This window comes from Parus major, chromosome 1 (genome assembly GCF_001522545.3).
Source record: "Parus major isolate Abel chromosome 1, Parus_major1.1, whole genome shotgun sequence".
NCBI classification, from domain to species: domain Eukaryota; kingdom Metazoa; phylum Chordata; class Aves; order Passeriformes; family Paridae; genus Parus; species Parus major.
In genome coordinates this window covers 29,875,819-29,896,246 of record NC_031768.1, presented here as the reverse complement: position 1 = coordinate 29,896,246, position 20,428 = coordinate 29,875,819, and the positions used below count along the sequence as shown (strand labels likewise).

General features: G+C 42.2%; 2 protein-coding genes and 1 long non-coding RNA gene across 3 annotated transcripts; 1 reads left to right on the top strand and 2 right to left on the bottom strand.

The window, feature by feature from the left end:
- Positions 1–3,502: 3,502 nt before the first annotated feature.
- LOC107209032 (histone H2A-beta, sperm-like) lies at positions 3,503–3,925 on the bottom strand. Its single transcript, XM_015638340.1, has one exon. It carries the CDS (start codon positions 3,923–3,925, stop codon positions 3,503–3,505), a length of 423 nt encoding a protein of 140 aa, XP_015493826.1.
- Positions 3,926–8,063: 4,138 nt separating this feature from the next.
- PDCL3 (phosducin like 3) lies at positions 8,064–18,198 on the top strand. Its single transcript, XM_015646496.3, has 6 exons — positions 8,064–8,169; positions 9,523–9,652; positions 10,743–10,833; positions 11,490–11,633; positions 12,497–12,705; positions 14,034–18,198. Exons 1-6 carry the CDS (start codon positions 8,164–8,166, stop codon positions 14,174–14,176), a joined length of 723 nt encoding a protein of 240 aa, XP_015501982.1. The 5' UTR covers positions 8,064–8,163; the 3' UTR covers positions 14,177–18,198.
- Positions 18,135–19,135, bottom strand: LOC117244218. The gene is made up of 2 exons (XR_004496844.1): positions 18,949–19,135; positions 18,135–18,259 (listed from the first exon to the last, which is right to left on the bottom strand). It is a non-coding gene; the product is annotated as an uncharacterized LOC117244218 (long non-coding RNA).
- Positions 19,136–20,428: the final 1,293 nt, after the last annotated feature.

Here is a 20,428-nt window from a genome sequence, read left to right as displayed (position 1 = left end):
TGTACACCAAACACCATCTCCTTACTAGCCTTCAATCTGCTGAAAGATCAATAGAGGAAGTCTGAATGACAACGTAAGGCAAACTTGAAAGAAAAGTATTCTGGATATATTTACTACAAAGCTTCTGCATCCAGGGATTACTACACAGCCATTCAGATAGTACCTGCTGGATTACAGCAGTGAAAGATACATACACATAAATACAGGCTTCTGGAGTACAGCTGTCTAAATATCAAACAGAAAAATACCTAAACATGGACTAGAACTTCCAGCAGAAAATGCAAAAATGTAGAACATGTGTGAACAGACCTCAGAGCACCCAGAGGCAATCATGTGTGATCCATCAGAAAAGAAGAAAAATTCAGGAACCTCATTCAGCATAGCACCGAGGCCATATTTCCTCTCATGACCCTGGTGTGAACTGATGTGCCAGAGCCACCTCCCCTGCTGGGCAGCATGACCTCTCCAGGAACTACACCAGAGACTCTGCTACATGAAAAAACACCAAAAATAGTCTTTGATTATCAGTAGTCTTATACAACATCTTTTCCTTCATTTTCACAGCTCTGTATAGTTCCACAGACTACATATAATCTCAGATTATAACCCAAATCCATTACTCTGTGACTTTCAAAAGAGTGGCAATTGACTTCCAAGAGGACTATGGTGTTTAGGAATTGCATTATTGGGACCCATCAGCAGAGGGCAAAGCCAGCATCAAATTTGGGATGTTCAAAGCAAATGCACTCTGTGTCCTACCCCTCTCAACCGTGTGCTGGGTTTGACCAGCTCGGGTAGTGAATGAGTTCAGACCTTGTGCATCTCTTGTGCTCACCAAGACAAGACTGTCTGAGCCTGTAACTTGGGGTGTTTCCTCTCCTTACAGAGAAAGTGAAGGTGACAGAACATATTAAGTTTATAAACACATAAATCTCAGTGCAGAGTGAACTACAAGCACTCTGTGCAACCAAGACATCTGTCAGCAGCATCCAGTCCTCTCGACAGGTAAAAGAGTTTTTCCAGGCATCATTTCACCCCCGTGCTGCCATCTGTCCACCAATTCATTGAATTGTGGAGTACCATGTACACACATTTCCTAATGGGTGTTATTGAAGACATCTATTTTCCTTGAGATCCCGGCACCATGGCATAACTGAGTTAGGAAAGTAACACCACATCAAGATAAATGTGTTTTGCAGCACCAGTGACAAGAGAGATGCCAGAGGAGCTATGTTTTGAGTGGGTTTTTTTGCCTTGATTTGTAACTAAGTCACATACCAGCCCAGCTACAAGTGACTGAGCCAAGTTGAAACCTATAGCATGAGACATGAGAACTAGTCATGTGCAAAAGTACCATGCAATTAATGCCTTGTTTCATCAAAGTAAATGAGCACTTTTCTGATCAAGAGGACAAGCAAAATTATTTCTATTCTATTTGTAGTTTGAAGAGGCTCTTCTATACCGTATCACACAAAAGTTTATCACAATTTTATTAGAATAACCGGGGGGTATGATTTCCATACTTACCAAGCACTTTATTGAACTGGGGCTTACCCATGCACATGAAGCTAAGCATCTTCAATACTAAGATGACATCTTTTTATTTTCCCCTTTGTGAAAAAAGGGCATGGTTACTTAGCCTCGACATTTTCCTATGATACCCTGTGCCTTTCTGTTCAAAATCATCCAGAGCACCTATTAATCAACCTGGATACAACCCCAACTATCCAAGGAAACCACATGGTCATTATCTGGATATTTGTCTCAACTTGTTCCAAATGCCTAGGTTTAGAACAAATGATGACATGAATGACTATAATAGACCAGTAGTATTTGTTGAGAGTTTACCTTATAATCAGACTTCATCCTTGAAAAAATTAATTTTCTGATTACATGAATGCATCATTAGTTATCAGTGTAATTAGTGCTACTCCAGTAAATATTTAAGTACTCCTCAGCATATGTTTTGCAAAACTGGGTGCCAAAATTGAGTTCTGCATTTTTCCCCTCTCAGAGTGGCAACACCTGTAAGGAAAAAAAAAAACAAACAACCCCACAACAAGACAACTTTTCTCATTGTTCTACCCCCAGGTTTCTGAGGATCTGTAACTTCACTGCTGATGTGTTGTAAGGCAGCAGTGAAGTGCCATAACTGTATTTATTTCCTCTTCAGCAGCAGAACATTTGATCTGTTGGTGGCCCCTGCCAGGGCTGGTTCAAAGCTTAATGAGCTGCATTAACTTTTAACAAGTGTTGTGGATGAAAGAATATGTCTAGAAAATATCAGTAGTGCTATTGGATAAGTAAGAGGACAGCAGGTATAAATGCAGAGCCAGAACAGCCAGAAAGTATCCTGACAAGCTTTATAGTGTAAACAGAAGAGTATCACCCAGTTCTTCCTGCCACAAAGGGAATTATTCTTTGCTTTATTCTATTGTGAAATGCTACCTCACACAAATTTTACATTTGCTTCCTGCAGACATTTATGCTGCTTTTTCCTTCATGGGCTGTATCTATCTCTCACTCTATTTTTACAGCATTTTCATCTCCATTCTCACATTTCACAGTTTCTCACCACTTCAGAACTATTTCTTTCAACAACATCTTATGCTTGACCCTTCTTCCTCCTGTTGCCCCAGTACAGAGTGTCCTAATACAGAAGAAAAAGGCAGTGAATATGTTCTGAGGAAGAACATGCTATAAAGCAGACACCAGAGCAAGTTTCCTTCGAGAGGACCTGTTACTTGTTAATTATGGTCAAAGTAAGTTAAATGCCCCTGATGATGGAAGGGTAATTTTATTTATTTTTTTTCTTAAAAGATGCAAAAAATGACTACTTAAAAAAATTAATGGAGCCACAGAGGAAGACCCATGGATTTTTGAAGGGAGAAGGAGGGTAGACCCCTTCTCAAGTTCTTGATAACCTTGCACAACGGAAAAACATTGAATTGTTATCTGTGTTAAGATGTTAAACCAAAAGAAGAAATTACTCCACCAGTTCCTGCATGCTTTGCCCTGACAGAGACTTGGTGTAATGATGGAGCAGTCTAAAGAGAAGCAGATGCTCACTACAATTTTATGAGCAATAAGGCTTTAAAAGATGGTTACTAACCTCTAAAGCAAAGCTAAACAACCTCCAAGGCACTGAACTAATTGCACTACAAATCTGTGCTAGATGGAAGAAAAGTTCACAGGAATAGCAGTGTGTGTCTTGACTCCTCTCCCTACTTCACAACGCTTACCTGCAACATGTTTTTATGAGTAAGCACACACCAGACTTTTAAAAAAGTTATTCAGGTGCTAGGCTACTTTTAAAAATTCTCTGTTCTTTCATCCATGAGAAAAGGAGACCAGTGTTGCATTCTAGAAACTTTATTACATGCTTTAAAAATGCCTTAAAATTAGCAAGCAAAATACTTGACAAAGAAGTAAACACATACATATTAGCAGTGCTAAGTCCTATCATCCACAAGTGTGCAGAGCAGACCAGGAAAAGCAAGTTTCACTGGCTACCACCACCATATTCTTGAGAAGAAGAAACATTTCTACTGGTTTTCTTTGGAAGGAGCTGAGAAAGGATATTAGGCATAACCCCGCCTTGAGGAATGGTCACACAGGCAAAGAACTTGTTCAGCTCATCATCATTTCTCACAGCCAGCTGAATGTGCCTGGGCAGGATCCTTGTCTTCTTGTTTTCACGTGCAGCATTCCCTGCCAGCTCCAGGACCTCTGCTGCCATGTACTCCATCACTGCAGCCAGGTAGATGGCAGCACCAGAACCAATCCTATGAGCATACTTCCCTCTTCGGAGCAGTCTGTAGATACGGCCCACAGGGAACTGCAGACCTGCCTTGGCTGATTTGCTTTTCTTTGATGCACTTCTAGGGTTGCCAGCCACTACTTTTTTCTTTCCACGTCCAGACATTCTGACAGGCGAGGAGATAGGGACTGGAGGTCTTCAGAGTACTTGGGCACTTGGGCTACAGATAATGGATAGCAAGAGGAGGCAACAGCAAGGTCAGTTCTGCTGCTCCATATCAAGGAGAAAGCTCATTCTTTTCTTAAGAAAAGAGCTTACCACACACCACAGGTCATCAAGAGAAGAGCTAAAATTTTAACTATTATTGCCCTTTTACAGACTGCCTTTTAGAAGAAGGATCTCATTGCAAAACCTGTCAAGGGTTACTGAAGTTAGATACAAAGGGCTAAAAAGAAGAGAGGCTTTCCCTTGCTACTTGGAATGTATTTGGGACTAAGGTACAGCGGGTCTTCTTCAGCCAGATTTTTCTTAAACACCACAACTGTTACCTCAAAGGTAACTTGAGGCCTATCTCTTCTTTGAAGAAGAGTCTGCATTACAACTTCTACTGTCAAGTTACAACTTTCCTCCATTTTAAGAGTAAGACTGGAAAAATTCTTGCAGCCCACAGCTCGTTTATATATATGTATGTATTGTAGTTACACCCAAAATACTCCAGGACATTCTCATACAGAGCACAAATTAATTCCCCAAGTGGTACTCTCTGGCTTCTATGAGAATACCATTGGAGGTTTTCTGCACTAGGAAAGGGATTAATTGATATGGACAGCACAATGCAGAGTGAAGAATACAAATTACCATCTACTTCCTCACGATGAAGGGAATTCAGCCCAGCTAGAATACTCTTACAATTGGAGTGGCAAAATTATTAATTTAAGTAATGTTTCTAGTCTATAAGTAAATTGGACAGTTAACTTCCAGCACAACTATTTTCAACATACAAGAACACCCATCACTACATTAATGTGTAGGGTTTTTACAGAGAGGTTTAACTATTCAAGAAAAATTAGAAGAAGCTTTGAGAAGAAGATGAAAAAAAGTAAAAACTTAAAAACCCCAGCCTCTAATAAAATCCAAACAAACCAAGCCCTCACACCTCTTTATCCCTATTACCAAACAATACTATTTCTAAATTACTCACAGTACAGTCATTCTGCAGAATAGATACACAGTAACTTAAAAACTTAAAAAATGACATGAAGCCCACAACCCCAAATCTTCCACAATATGTTATAAATGAAAAATACACCACAGTACCTTCAAAAAATTCTTATTTTATCCTAGTCTACACCTTACTGCAACCTGCTATCAACCACAGGAAAACCATGTAAGACTGCTAGCTCTGCCCCAGGCCCAGAGCCTTTTTATTAGCAACTTTTTCTCCTCATCAGTGGGTCACCTGGGTAATTAATGAGTAATTTACACACACAGTGTTTCCTTCACCTTCATCTAATTCCTGATTTGGGGCAAAATGAGGAAATACATTACAGCTGCTCAGAAGGAAATTTGCTGGGGTGTGGGGGAAGAAGGCAGGCTGTCTCCAAGGGCTGAGCTCATAGTGAGACACTTCAGTCTCATTATGACACTGCCAGTTCTCACCCATTCTGGCTGGAGTATTTCTGTCTGTACACTAGGTGTAAAAACAGTCCTTTCCTTCCTGCTGAAGCTTGATTAAAAAAAGGTATATAGGGAAAATGGGCTTTGTAAATATATTTTTAGTTGGGTGGGAGGGGGAAACTGTCTTTTGCTTTAGATGTGTCCTGGGCAGAGAGTAATGCTTGGTTCACATTGTGTCTGAGCCCCACCAAGTGATGTGATGGGGCTGCTCCTAAGATTTAGGCTTCTGCCCCCTCTTCTGCTAACTAACTGTCCTAGATGGTGCTCAGGGTTTACTGTGGTTCTGATGCTGAGGGTGCTTGGCTGGTTACTCTTAGTTCACTTGGGCAAAAATCTCACCTCAGGCAAAGGAATATTTTTGAGCATTTTTTAAAGAAATGAGTGCTCCTGCTCATGCCCTTTCTGCGTTTGTTTTCTGGCATTCAAAGTAGTTTCCAACCAGCAACATACAAGATCCATGGGTGTGCACAGTATTTCAGCCACAGAAGCTGACTATTTAAACCAGAGGGTACTCCTGGAATGCCAAGCTCTGGCAAAATACTCAGACAACAAAACTCTCATGGACAGTTCAGCCTTGGGTTCTGCCTGCCAGACATGAACTGCGGGTCAGAGCCTCACAGCACCTGTATTTGTGGCACTCACACACTTTTCCTACAAGGATGAACATTTAGTCTAAGATGAGTGAGGCTGAGCTTCCTGCCACCTCAGGGCATTGAACAACCAGTGTGGGGTACCCTCTGTATGTCCAAATGCCCACCATAAAGACTTATGCCCTCTCAAAGCACAGCTGTCCATTTCTTCTAATTCAGAGGCAGAAAAAGTGGCAGTGCCTTCCCTTCAGTAACCCAGACTTAGCACAGGGAAAGCGGCCAACCCACTTCAGAATAACTAGCTGTTAATGGGTGTAATAAATGGAATTGATGTGTGCTAACTAAATTGTAACTATTTGGAAAGTTATTATTAGAATCAATCAAAAGAATCAGCATTACAAAGCAGATGTACCCCTCTGCAGATGTTACATGTTAGAATTGAGGTACAGGATGTAGTTTGGAAGATAAGTGATGTCCCAAGATGAAAACGGCCTTGAGATGGACAAAATTAGAATGACTTTAGGCATAGGGCCTAAAATTCATTAAATGTAAGACTAATTAGTAGACTTACATAACACAATGCTTAGTACACTTGTACAAACCTGTGAGGTTATCCAGAGGACAGGGAGGATGAGTGTAAGCCTTCATCCAAAGACCACCAAAAGAAGACTGCAGACCCCCTAACAACAAGTGAGTCATGTGCTGTGAAGAAAAGTGACATAAAGTAAAAAAAAATCGGAAAGAGGAGGAAACTTATGGGAAACATTAATGAATATGTATAACATATAGTATATAAGCTTAGCTTGAAGTGCTTTGTTTTGTACGTGAGGCAGGGTGGGGAACCCCCTCCGTACCCCAGTCGGTTTTGTACATGAGGTAGGGTAACAAGCCCTCCCCATACCCCGGTTGGTTTTGCTTATGCTTTAATCATCACTAATTACTGGCAAATTATATCTATAAATTGTATTTTTTTTTACTAAATTGTATTATTTTATTAAATTGTATTCTTTTGTACCAAATTACTATTCAATTCATTAAATTGTATTCATTTTTAATTAAACTGTTGTTAACTCGAAGGACCTCATTGTCAAAATTCTAATTTCATTTATAACATGGGCTACCCATGATCTTGTATGGAAGTGGGGCTTCTAAATTTTCATTTCAGGCCCCTTTCAGCACTGAGTCCTTCCTCCACGTGCCCAAACACACTCTTAAGGCACGCTGGCAGGTTCTTCAGGGTTCTTTTATGGAGACTGAGATCTCGGGGAGCATGCTGTCCATTGGGATAGAGTGTGAAAGGAGGTAAAGGGAGGCAGGAACAGGTCTCTTCCCCTCTGCTATGTGTCTTTGAGAAGCAAGCTGAAAAGATCTGCCCATTCATTGGAAGGGCAGGCCTAGGTGCCTGTTTGTACGGAATGGGATGTGATCCCAAACAGATTTGTGTCACTGCATTCAACACACTTTTCAGTGTTTTCTGAGTGATACTTTAACACAGACTCAAAAAAAGAAATAAAAGTGACTATCAAGAGACAAATTTCTGGATATATCAGTTGGCTGTGATCTGATCATAACAATACTACAAGTACAGCTTATTACGCCTAATAAGAATAGATAATACGGGCTTGATTACTTATTTTATTTTATATTATTTTATTTTATTTTATACAGATCAGGGAAAGAAAATAAAGATAAACCAGTGGGGAAATAAAGCAGGGTATGAAATGCTGAGAGATAAAAAAAGGCTCAGCGAAGTGGATAGAAAAGTTACAGGGAATCACAGAAAAAGACTGGAAGAGACCACAGCGAGTGATCTGTCGAACCTCCCTGCTCAAGCATGGTTATTCTGTGTCAGGTTGGATGGGGCTTGGAGCAACCAGCTTTGCTGGCAGATGTCCCCGCCCACCGTAGGGGGATTTACGATCTTTAGGGTGCCTTTCAGCCCAAGCCGTGTCGCGATCCCGTCCCACCGTCCGTGCCGGGCCCATCCTTATTAGGCGGTGCGGGCAGCGCTGCTGGCGCCGTGCCCGCCCCGCTGGGAGCGCCGCCTCCTCCGGCCGCGCCGCGCACGCCGGGACCGGCCCTGCCCGGCCTTGCCCAGCGCTGCTGCCCGGGCTCGGCCCCGGCCCCACCGGCACCATGCAGGTGAGCAGCCGCGGTGCCCCCGTGTCCCCGCAGCCGGCCGTGTGCGGGCGGTGCTGCGGGGCCAGCCCGGCCGGCTGAGGGCTGAGGCCGCGGCCCGGGCTGAGGCCGCGCCGGCAGGCACGGGCCGCCCTCCCCGGCCGGGCGCCCGGAGCGGCCCGGGTTCGTGCCGCACCCGCGGGACGGAGGTGTTGTTCGGCAGCTCCGTGGCTGGGTTCGTGGTAGTTTGATGCTTTTTTTTTTGCAACTACGGTACACGTTTTCACTACTGTAGTGGGCGGGTGGGCGTTTCAGGAAGTGCATCGGTGTGTTAGTAAGTGATGGTAAATGCGGGGTCGGGGGAAAGGTGACCGCGGTCAGAGACAGGGGAAAAAAATAAATCTGGTGTTGTGTTTGCTGAGCTACATTGTTATTTTTCTTTATTTTCTTCTTTTTATTCTCTCTTTCTGTCCCCTACCCCTCCCTTCCTGTCCCCGATACCCCAAAAGTACTGGGGTTTAGTCTGAGAAGACATACGGTAAATGGCTGTGAACAGACCTAGTGTGAGGTGTACTCATACCAGCTATTGCAAAGCAGTAGGTCTGTTCAGTTTCCAAAGTGCACCTAGGCCAAGATAGCAAGGAAGCACAACCAGCCTGTTGGTGCTTGTCACCGAGATTTCTTGTATTTTAAAAAATAAAATTGCCTGCTAAATAGGAAAATCTTATACTGAGTTTTTTCAACAGTACGCAGGGTTTTGTTTTGCGGGATTATTGCAACTGTTTTACAGTAAAATCTCAGGAATAGTCTAGCTATAGATTTAGATCTGAATCCTTAGCAGTGTGCTTGGCTGATAGAGATGGCTTGGTTTTCTGTAAGTGCCTACACAGTCACTCTGATTTGAATTTAGCAAGAGACTACATGGGAGACTTCCCATGTACTGAGAGCTAGGTCTGTGAGGTTTGTGCCTGTGCATGTCTTGTCACTAGTGTTTCCTGATGCAGTGATCATTGATTTGGTGGCCTGTCCTGCTGAGGGTCTATAAGGAAGCCCTCTGGTTAGCATGCTTCCCTATACCCAGCTAATACTCTCTGCTTTTGTTGCACTTTGTGAGAGATGCAGCAGTGGTTACAATGCTTCGAACTTTGGTACCCAGCAAAGACCTCTTGTATGTGCTGTGAGTGGTATGGAATAAAACAAAGTCAGTCTTAAAGGGTACTGCAGGTCTGGAGCTGGAAAGAAGCCTTGGCATCAGGAGGATTTGCACTGTGACTTTCTGGCACCATCCATCCAGTTACAGTTTAGGAGCTGTGTTAAGTTCTGGAACTGGTAAAGTTTATCTTGAAGAAATATCATCCATTTGTTGTTCTGTTCTAGGATCCAAATAAAGACACGGAGTGGAATGACATTCTGCGCAAGAAAGGTATCCTTCCTCCAAAGGAAAACCTGGAGGAGCAGGAACGGGCAAAGGAAGAGGAGCAGTTTGCCATCCTTCAGAAATCTCTGGGTGAGTGACCAGCCAACTCAGGCAGCAGCAGAACAAGCCTTGGAATGGCTCCTGGGGGAAGCTTTCTCAAAGAAATGGCCAGCAGCAATGTTTATTATTATTATTATGCCTGTAAAGCAACATGTCATTTTCCAGGTCTGTAGGGATACCAAAGCTTCATCTGTGCAGGGTGATCAGCTGTTAATGGTATCAAACAAATATGTTCCTGAACACATGGATTATTCCAGCACAGGAAAGCTTTGTTCTTTGTGTCAACTCTGTATTTTTATGGAAGTAAATGTTTGAAAACTGAAACAACAGTGCAAAGGGAGTCTACCAGGTGCATGTCTGTGCTGCAGCTGCTAAACTTGAAATCTTGTGCAGGTAGTTGGGTGCTAGTCTAGACAGCCTTCAGTTCAGAGGCCTTTTCCATCATACTCTTTCCATCTGTATATCTAAAGCACATAGCACTTCATAAAAATCCAGTAGGAATAATAATGACAGGTTGGGAAAGCTGGGGCTGCTCAGCCTGGAGAAGTCTTGGGGGAAGAACTGTAGCACCTTGAAGTGCCAAAAGGACTGACAAAAGAGCTGGGGAGGGTTTTTTGAGAATCAGAATAAAACCATAGAATATCCTGAGTTGGGAGGGATCCATGAGGATCAATGAAGTCCCAACTCCTAAGGGCAATTCCAACTTTACAAGACCGTGTAGTGATAGGGGAATGGCTTTAAGGTGAGGGAAAATAGGCTTAGATTAGATATTAAGAAGAAGTTCTTTGCTGTGAGGGTTGTAAAGCACTGAAACAGGTTTCCCAGAGAAGTAGTGGATGTCCCATTGCTGGAAGTTTTCAAGGCCAGGTTTCATGAGCCTTTGAGCAACCTGGTTTAGTGGAAGGTGTCCCTACCCTTGGCAGAAAGGATTGGAACTGGATGATCTTCAAGGTCCCTTTCAACCCAAGCCATTCTATTATTCTAAGACAATATTTAGAAAAATCCACCCCATACTTCCTATTAATCTGTCTTTAGAGTAAATAAATTCTGTTAGACTGATAAAAGTTTGATGAGTTTTAATCCTGAGGTTTTTGCTGATTTAATGTTTCTTCCATTCTAGTGAAAACTTATGAGGACATGACTCTGGAAGAGCTCGAAGAGAATGAAGATGAATTTAATGAGGAAGATGAGAGAGCTATTGAAATGTACAGGTCAGAGCAGCTTGCAGAATTTGGCTTTAATGATAATTGGAGGGTTTTTCTTTTATATGCTTTTAGATATTGTTGAAGAGAAAGGATGTTTTTAGGATGATCCAAAAAGGGGGTTGTGTTTCTGGTCTCTTGTGGAGCTTCTAAGTGTCTTTAGATGGATAACAGTGTTTGAATTCAGTATGCTTTATCTACAACCTAGCTTTGCAGAGATAATGTGCACCTGCTGAGTGTATGGCTGGAGATCCTGAGGGCTTTGAAAATCACCTCCGGTATTTCCTAGTTTCTGTGTGAATGAGATTAAGGTGCTGCAGATTTGCATAATTAGTGTTGGCTTCCCTCTATCTCGTAACTTCTCTCATGGCTTTTGCCATTTAGTTTGGTAGTGTATTATGTGCAGAAGGAATGTTCAGTGAGGTCGGAAATGAGGAAAAAAATAATTTCCTGAAACATTGTTGTATTTTTTGCATGTTGATGGTTTTAGCTTATGATGCAAATACAAGAGCATCTACTGTGTCATTTTGCTTTTATTGCTCTGGGGTTATAAGAAGTTTGTAATTTGTCTCTGAAGTCTAGGTTTCAACCAGCTCCTTCAAGTGATGTTCTGTCAAAAAAATGCATCTATTCACAAGAGACCTTTTTCATTCCTGGTTATTCAGGCAGCAAAGGTTAGCAGAAATGAAGGCAGCTCAAATGAAGAATAAATTCGGGGAAGTTTTGGAGATTTCGGGAAAAGACTATGTTCAAGAGGTTACAAAAGCTGGAAAAGGTATATGGGTTGTCTTACACCTCTACAAACAAGGGTAAGAATTTATTTTTAACCATTAAATTTTGCACTGTCAATAGCTGAAAATGCTCCAAAGTAAATGTAGTTGTTGTGGAACTAAGGACTGATTCTTGAGTTCCAAGAAATAAAAATAACTTGGTAATTTCAATACTGTTGGGTCAAGACAGGTGAACTTCATTCTGGAATGATGTTAACATGAAGTGGCTTTTTTATACATCTATATAACACAGCAAGATGTGTTCCACACAGCTTCCATAGAGGTAGCTGCTGCCACTGAAATACCCAGATTTTGGAGATTATTCTGGATTAAATACAAGGAGCTGTGAATAGGAAGGATCAGTGTGTGTTTAGCTTGGTTTCTAGTGGCATACAAATGGAGTGAGCAAGGTTTCCAGTCCTGTCACCATGATAGAAAAACTTTCAAAAAGGTCTGTTACGTTGCTAGAATTTTTTTGGAAGGGTTACAATTACTTGCTGTTGTTATTTGTCTCTAATTGCCTGAGAGGTGTTCGTTGTCATTTGCATACCTTCTTCCAGGAGCAGCTTTGTTTTTTATTTTGCCCTTGCTCATGCAATTTCTAAATATCTTAAATTCATAAACCAGTTCCCCTGACTATAAAGAGGGTAGAGGGGAAGGTTGCATTGCTAGTATGTTAAGACAAAAAACCCACGACACACCAAAATCTCCAGTGGTGCTGATCTCCTTTGAATGCTGGAATACAGGACAACAAAAGTATTCAGAAATTGCTTTTGGTACTTTTGTCGTTCCAGAAAGTCATCAATCTGATATTTCTGACCTTTCTTCTGGAGCTGTTTACTTTTTGGATGGTCTTTTGTTTTCTCCTTATGTGTGTCTGTTGCTATTCTTCTTTATTGCAGAATTCCTCTCTGTGCCTTAATAAATCAGCATCTGAGTGGGCTTGCAAAGAAGTTCAGAGAGGTGAAATTCATCAAAGCGATCTCTACCACCTGCATTCCCAATTACCCTGATAAGAACCTGCCCACAATATTTGTGTACCTGGAGGGAGACATCAAAGCTCAGTTTATTGGTCCTTTGGTGTTTGGTGGCATGAACCTGACAAGGGATGGTGAGTATCTGCACCTCTGCTCTTCCAAAGGAAAAGCAGAACTGTTCTGCTGGGAATAAGAGAAATGAGGCTTAGGAGGAGAAGGGAGGTACTCAAAATTATACTAATTTTTTTTTTCACCCCTATGGCTCAACCACATAGCTGTCTTGTTAAAGCAGTGGTGGGCCAACATACAAATATTTGTCTCATGTGTTGCAAGTATTTATGTCCTGTGTTTGGTGAAACAAATTTTGCTGGATATGTTAAAGGGTAGACCGTACCAATCCATGTTCTTAGGGTATCTTGGACATGAATGACTGCCCTTGCCTGCAGTGACATGATAATCTCTGCACTTGCTTACTGGATTGTAGGGCTCCTTGTTTCATTTTTAAGATGATGGCATATGTTTATCTGCTGTCCCTGACTGAGTCAGCTTAATTCAGTCATCACAGAAAGCTGTGTACTGAAATTTCTGCACTTCTCTTTTATGTCTTCCTTCCTTCTCCCCTAAGCTCAGGTGCCTTCCACTGGAGATTAAAGAGAGTGTGAGGTTGTGTTCATTATTCTGTAACATCTGAAAGAAATTAGATTTGATGATAGGATTGTCAGCAGGAGTAGGAGAAAGTAGTTTCAACTGAATGTGTTTTATTGTCTTTCTTCCACTTCTGGGAAGCAATCCAGTCCAATTTGGGCCTACTGTTAGTGGTGAAGTCTCTCTTTACTGTCTTAAGGAACTAATATTTAGTGTGTGATTTAGAGGCAAAGGGGTGAATTCTGTTTACAAGGTGCATCCCTGGAAAACACCTATAATTCAGATGCGTAAATTTAATTTCCACAATTTTTCTCCTGTTATTAAATTTATTCCCTGCCTCTTCTGATTGTGATGAATTCAGTATATGATGGGAACAGCTGTAATGTATGAGCACTATTCCTTCACTGGCAATAGATGTGCAAACATCTCTTGTGCCCTTATGTGGTTAAAATGAGGTAGAATTCACTTTGACTGGGAGAGTTGTTTCTAAAGCTGCTGCTCTGTATGCATCACCTCTTTTGCACTCTTGGTTGCAAGGTGAGCAGGGTGGCACTGGGGATGTCACTGGTGGGTGCAGAGCAGTACCCTGACCTTTGTGCTCTGGGCTGAGACCTGTGCCAGCACTAGGGAATGGGAAAGGAGGGCTTGGCTGGAGCTGGTGTGGTAAACGGGGCAGGAGCTTGGAATATGGAAGAAGAAGGGGAGGAGGGCCCTGGTGTGGTGATAGCATGATGAGGGAAGTCACTTGGGGGAGACAAGGGTGGGCTTTCTCCAGTTTGCTCCCCTACATTCATGACTCTTGTTTTGCTCTGCACAGAATTGGAGTGGAAGATTTCTGAGTCGGGTGCCATCAAGACAGATCTCGAAGAGAACCCCAGGAAGCAGATCCAGGACCAGCTTATGTCCTCAATCAGATCGTGTGTCCCAGCCAGAGGGGAGAGTGACTCAGAGGATGACTAATTCCTGCGACTGCATCCGCATTGATGCAGTGCACTTGCAGCCAGTGTTCCCACCTCAAGCACTGGAGACACTCCTCAAGGCCTTGCTGAGCCCCAGAAGGGTAGCCTTTCAAGACATTCATTCTAGAAACCTCTAGAAACTAAAAACATTTCTGTTTTTTAAAAAGTGCAGCTTCACTTAAGATGCTGAAAGACATTTTGTATAGTGAAGCCTGAGTAAATCTTACTCAAAAGTTTTAAAATATAGACATGAGTAGAAACAGGTCTCTTGTTATTATTTTAGTAGTAAATTGCTACTTTTTTCAAAAAATTGAAATACGAAGTGGTCTTAAGTGCACTGTTATTAACAAACTTAAATTGTACAAATTGGATCTAAATGGCTGTTCTTAAATAATTACTTATGGCACTTAAATGGGCCATCTCTCAGCCCCCTGTGCTCAAACCTCTGACAGCCTGGACTTCTCAGAGAGCTGGGGGAGGGTACCCACGATGTGGGTGCTTCTGAAGGTGGTATGTGGTCCTCTGCAGAGATGTGCTGGCACCAGAGGGACAACATGAGGCTATAAGCTGGGATTCCAGGCTTCTTGAGAGAGGCCTGGAGGATGGCCAGCCTCTCCTGGGACCTGCTGAGTCCAGAATCCCACTTTTGAGTTAGCAGCACTATTTTGCCTTTCATAAGGGCTGAGCTTCCTGCACCATCTTGCCTGCTAATTGCAGAATAAAATTCAAGATGGTGGTTCTTAAGTGTGAAACTGCTGATTTCTTCACACAGAAGTCAGGTGTTTCTACAGTAGTGCCATTTCCAAAAGGCCAGGAGGATGATGTTTGAGGATCTGACATCTTGCTATATTAAAGACTTTCATTTTCCAGCTACAGTAATAATAACTGAAGCCGTAGAAGAGCATAAACTTAAATGCCACCTTGATTATAGATCTGCTAACACTTGAAGCTGCTTGATTATTTTGGGTTGGATTTAATGCCTACCTACACTTTCAGTTGGTCTACACTCAGGCTAATGATCTCCAAGAGCTTTTGCTAGTGAGGCTGCCCCAATGACATTTTGTTATATTGCTGATGGATTCTTTGGGTGGATGGTACAGAATGCAATGCCCAGTAAGCACTGATATTTTCAATTTTTTTTTTATCAGTTTGTACTGACTTTCAAACATGATTCCTGCACTCTGAGACAAATCAGTGTGTAGTCCAAACAACTAACTGTTCCTTCAGGCGAGGTTGTAAGATCCTGATGAAGATCTTCCTCTTTGAGATGTGAATAATGATTGGAGTCTCACTTGTCTCCTTTCTTTTCTCCTATGTGTTTTTTGGCAGAATAGCTAAAATACTAATCTTGTGCAAGTAAGTCAAATGCAGCACAACAGAAACTGATAAATCCTGATTATTATTACATAGCAGCACTCTTCTCATGACATGGGACTATCCCAAATGCTCTCAGATTTGATGCTTCACTGTGTTCACCTACAGCTTCATACTGTCTAGGAAAAAAACCTCTTCCTCCCCGTAGAAGCCTACACTGCATATTTTGCTTCTTTAGCTTGTTCACATTGAATTGTGCTTTTGAGTGACCTCTGATCACATGGACTGCATTCCTTTTGGAGGAAACTAGAGGAGCTAGGGGTGAATAAGAAGGAGAGGTGGGACTTCAGACTGTTTCCTTTGCAGTCTCTTCTTCCAGCAGGGTTTTAAAACCATACCTGCCTTCCCCTTTTGTGTGTTGTCTAATGGGATTTTTTGAGCTCTTGGACCACTGAGAGGACTGAGGTTCTGAAGAGGACCAGGGCTGCATGTAGGTTGTCCCAGGCTGCTTAGCTGTGGGGAGCCAGATATCCTGTGCCTGGGAATGGTAACTGCCACCCCAGGTAGTAGTTTTGTCTTTCCTGGAAAAGAAGTGGGCCTGGTCTGCCTGGGAGGTTTATGCAGAAGAAGGGGGAGAGTACCTGCTCCCTGCTGTCAGGGCTATAGCAGGGGCTGCCGTGCAGTTTCATAGCTAGCTGTATTTTGGAACAGCAATACAGGACAAATGGAGACATTTTGATCTCTATCTTTTATCCTTAACTGCTTAATCTGCTGAAATGTTGGGAGGATGTCACTGGAGCATGCCATACTGAAAGGGGCAGATGTGAGAATCCTCACAAACCAGAAGAGGCTGAATCTCCTGCCCAGCTGATGAGACCCACACAGAGCATCATTTCAAATGGTATCTATGCTTCTCACTCTTTGGCTAGGTGTGAAAACAGCTTCTTGTAACGTTATTATTTTTCCTGCCAATCATATTGCCGTGCTCAAGGCCTTTTGTAGAAATTAGGTCTCTGCAGGAAACAGATAACAAGGTCTGTTTAACCTTGTGGCAGAGCAGGAGCTGTGGAAACACAGTTAAGGGAATGAGCTTTAGCTTAAAAGGAAGCTGGCTGCTAAATAGCAAACCAAAACAGCCGATTAATATACATTGCAGAAAGGGAGATACAATGGGAAAAAATAACTGGAGAGTATGAACTCTCATTTGCTAAGGCTTGGGGCACTGTTGCTAAATGCACATCAATATTTTTGCAGCCTGTCAACAATTGGTGTCGGATCAATGCTCACTTTTCGTCGGTGTGAGAAGGGTCTTTCTGTCAGCTATCATGGGAGAAATGAGAGGCAGTGGTCCTGTAAACAGTGCTGAGGCTTGTATGAGTTACTGTCCTGCATACTGCTGTGAGAGCATCCCTGACTCATCCCACACTGCAGCCATGCCAGGAGGCGGAGTAACCCTGGGCCATAGATGGGGGCAGATGATTTGCCATTAGTGGACAGTCACTCTGGAGTTTTTTGTGTGAAATCTAAGTGCACCACTAGCAATAAAGAGATCTCTTCATGGTGCAAGTCTGAAGTATGGTGCTTAGCCAGGCCATGAGTAGTTGCATTAGGTTCATGGCAGGTTGCCCTGATCTGGATAAGTTACCATTCTGATTTTTTAATTTTTTCCCCCAAATCTTTTCACAATATGGACTCCCCAAACCTGCAGGGCAGTGTTCTACATCAATTTCACATGCAGAGGGACAGCCAGGTGTTACACAAGCAGGGCAAGCCATGGTTAAGCTGGCAGTTCTCCAGGTACTGAATCCAGCCAGGTCCCACAGTCAGGGACCTGTACGTAGGTGGAATCATCTGCAGGACTGTGGCTGCAGAAGGTGAAATGAAAGAGAGTTCTTTGAATGGCTCTGCTGTCCTGTACCTGTTTTGGCCAGGTCCTACTTTCCCAGGGTTCAGCTCAGCCTCTCCTGCCTCCTCCTTGTGGCTGTTCTATCAGCTGCTTTCCCAAATATGCCCAGGTGGATATTTGATTTGCCTTGTTGCCAGGAGTAATTTAACTTAGGTGAGATGACTCACTATGAGAAAGCTGGGTGTGTGCATCCAGCTCTGTTGGATCAGTGCACAGGATGGGCACACAATGCTAAGCCACAACTTAGCCTGATATCTGAACATTAGCATTTATGTTTGTAGAGTTCATGAAGAAAGCCATCTTGATCTACAGCGATTCTCATGAAAGTTAAGGAGCACTTTTTATTCCTGTTTTAAAAACTCAAGTTCAGAATAAGTTGACTTTGTGTTCTGGAAATCTGGGGAAGTTGATCTGCTTTGCTCACAGGCAATGAGAAATGAAAATTCTAGCAGAAATGTCAGTAACTTGGTTTTGAGTCACTCTACTTTTGCAAAGGGGGTAAAATCCCTCACCATTATATAAACATTTTGCTGCACATTTGTTGGGATTGGATCATGTCTAAAGAAACTTTACTCTCACTGAGATCAAAGGAGAATTCTCCCCTCTCATTGTAAAACTAACATATTCCCTGTCAATTGTTTGGAAGGCAGTTGAACTCATTTCTCATTTCTGATTACAGCCCATTATAAATCACTCCTCATTTCAATCTCATTTAGTTAATTCGGTCATCAAAGGGTTGTAGGAGGCATAAAGTATTTTATTGATGTATTTAGCTCTTAACAGAATTAAAAAGAAATATTGAACTTCTTAGGTCTCTTGATTTGCAGATGGCTCTTGTGATGCAGGAAAAAGCTTCATTCCTTCCTGTAGAAGGCAGAACCATTAAAAAATGAAAACCAAGCAGCAAGAGACTCTCAGCAAGAGACTCTCTCCAGGCTTCTGTGGGAGACTGATGAACAATACGACTTGTTTTCATATACCACGTTAGAAATTTCATCTCTTGACAACATGCCAAATTTTTCAGGATTTCAAATTAATTTGAATTTACAGAGCTGACTGAAGAAACTGAGGTCTGATAAAAATGTCAAGAAAAATATCAAGTAATTCTGAAGTTGTTTTTATTTAATACTTCAAATGTTAAATAAGGAAGAAACTGTGATCTAAGGCAGAACAGTCCATATAAAAGTTATTAATGGACAATGAGATATATGTAATTATGCATATTTGTAAGCCTCGGCTGCAATATGTCTCCTATAAAAAGTATTCCAGTATTCCATCAAACACAAAGCTGATTCTTGTAAAGGCAAAAATTACAGTATTTGCTAGTGAGAGCAAGTCTTGGATTTTCTGACAGCCATTGCCTACCCCCACAGAAAGTGGCTCATGCTATAGCATGTGTCATCCTGATCCCCCTCCCCTCAATATCCATGGGAGTGCTTTCATTTACAAGGAGGGCAGCAAAGACAGGTACTGAACTCCTTGCATGATAGCAGCTTATCCTTCTGGGAATTTGTACAGACCATTTGGGGATGTTGGGAAGCTTCATTAATTACCTGTCCATGTGTGGATGATTTCTGTTAAGCTGAAAGCAGGGATATCCTGGATCCTCCAAGTTGACTGTCACTTCTTGTGGTTTAGTTGTTGGCCTCTGTTGATTACAAGAGAAATTGTAAGGGCTGCCTCCATGGCAGAGAATCCCAGTAAAAGACACTTGCAAAGATCTGCCACAACAGTAAGGCATCAACTACAGTCTTTAACAGGAAACTGCTGGTGATAAAAGGGTGCAAAGTTTTGTGGGATGTAGCAAAACCAGGAGAATATGCAAAATGTGGAGTTGGGTTTCCTGTCTGGTAAATGTCCCCAAACTTCTCCAGCTGCTGTGGTGTGTTCACTCTGATTATGCCTGTCTAGAAAATTTAATAGTCCTGAGGAATGGGATGTGAACCACATCTTATGAGGTGAACCAAGTCCAGATCAAAGGTTTCATCCTGGAAGAGCTTGAAGAAGTTTTTTTTCTTGCCTTCCTTCTCCCCCCCCGGCACAAAAGTGAAGGTGAGAGCCCTTGAAGCAGTGGAGAAGATGAAGGGCAAGAGGCACAGGCAGGATAAAAGGAGCTCAGATGGGAAGCTTAAAAGAGAAGTCTGACCATTGCTGGAGAGGAAGGGTAAAGGTGAAGAAGATAATGAAGAATAATTTTAGAGCTTGCATTATGATGAAGATTCAGGAGAATTTGGTGTTCTGGTAGACTGAGAGAAGCACTGTTCTCAAAGATGGACTTTGTGTACGTAGCTGGAGACCGTGCAGGATAGCAGAGTGGATGGCAGCATTAAATCACAGAGGAAATTTCATGCAGACCCATGAAAACTTCTTCCCTTATTTCAGTGTATAGGAATAAAAAAGGGAAGGATGCATGGTCTGATCCACAAAGAAATGTTGGGGGTGAGCAAGTGAGCACCACTAAGAGCAGAAATCAGGCAAGTTTTCAATAAGTAAAATTGATTGGCAAAAATTTAATCATGTGCAATTCAAGCCAGGAAAATATATTGATGTATTATTTGCATGCTAATAAGCTGTCTTTAGCATAAGCTCAGGAAAAGCTATGAATCTCTCAGGTGAGAAGCACTGTTTATATAGTTTTACAAGACACAGTAAGCACTAGTGGCATCATGACATCTGGCACATGCTACAGATCCAGCCCAGTGGGTTATACAGGCTTTCTCTACATTATGATTTCAAACGGCATTTTCAGTTCAAAAACACTACTACACTGTCATTTTCAAAGTTAGCTGGTGCCCTTTGCATTTGTGTTGTATTATAAAAGAGATACCAGTTTCATTTAAATACAGTTGAGTAACAATCTCATCACTGGTTTATCCATAGCAGTCCCACGTCGAATGCAGCTAGAAAAGGGAGGAGAAAAAAAACATCTCTTTGTCCTTCTACTGACAAGTAGCTGACACTTCAGGCCTTACAACCTCAGGCATCTCCTGGTGACAAAATGGTGACCAAGGGTTTTGGTGACCCTTCTGCAAA

Coding starts and splice junctions, on each gene's coding strand:
- PDCL3 (XM_015646496.3), top strand. Junction 10,834..11,489: donor AGAGCTATTGAAATGTACAG/GTCAGAGCAGCT, acceptor CTGGTTATTCAG/GCAGCAAAGGTTAGCAGAAA. Junction 11,634..12,496: donor TTACACCTCTACAAACAAGG/GTAAGAATTTAT, acceptor TCTTTATTGCAG/AATTCCTCTCTGTGCCTTAA.
- LOC107209032 (XM_015638340.1), bottom strand. CDS start 3,925: ATGTCTGGACGTGGAAAGAAAAAAGTAGTGGCTGGCAACCCTAGAAGT.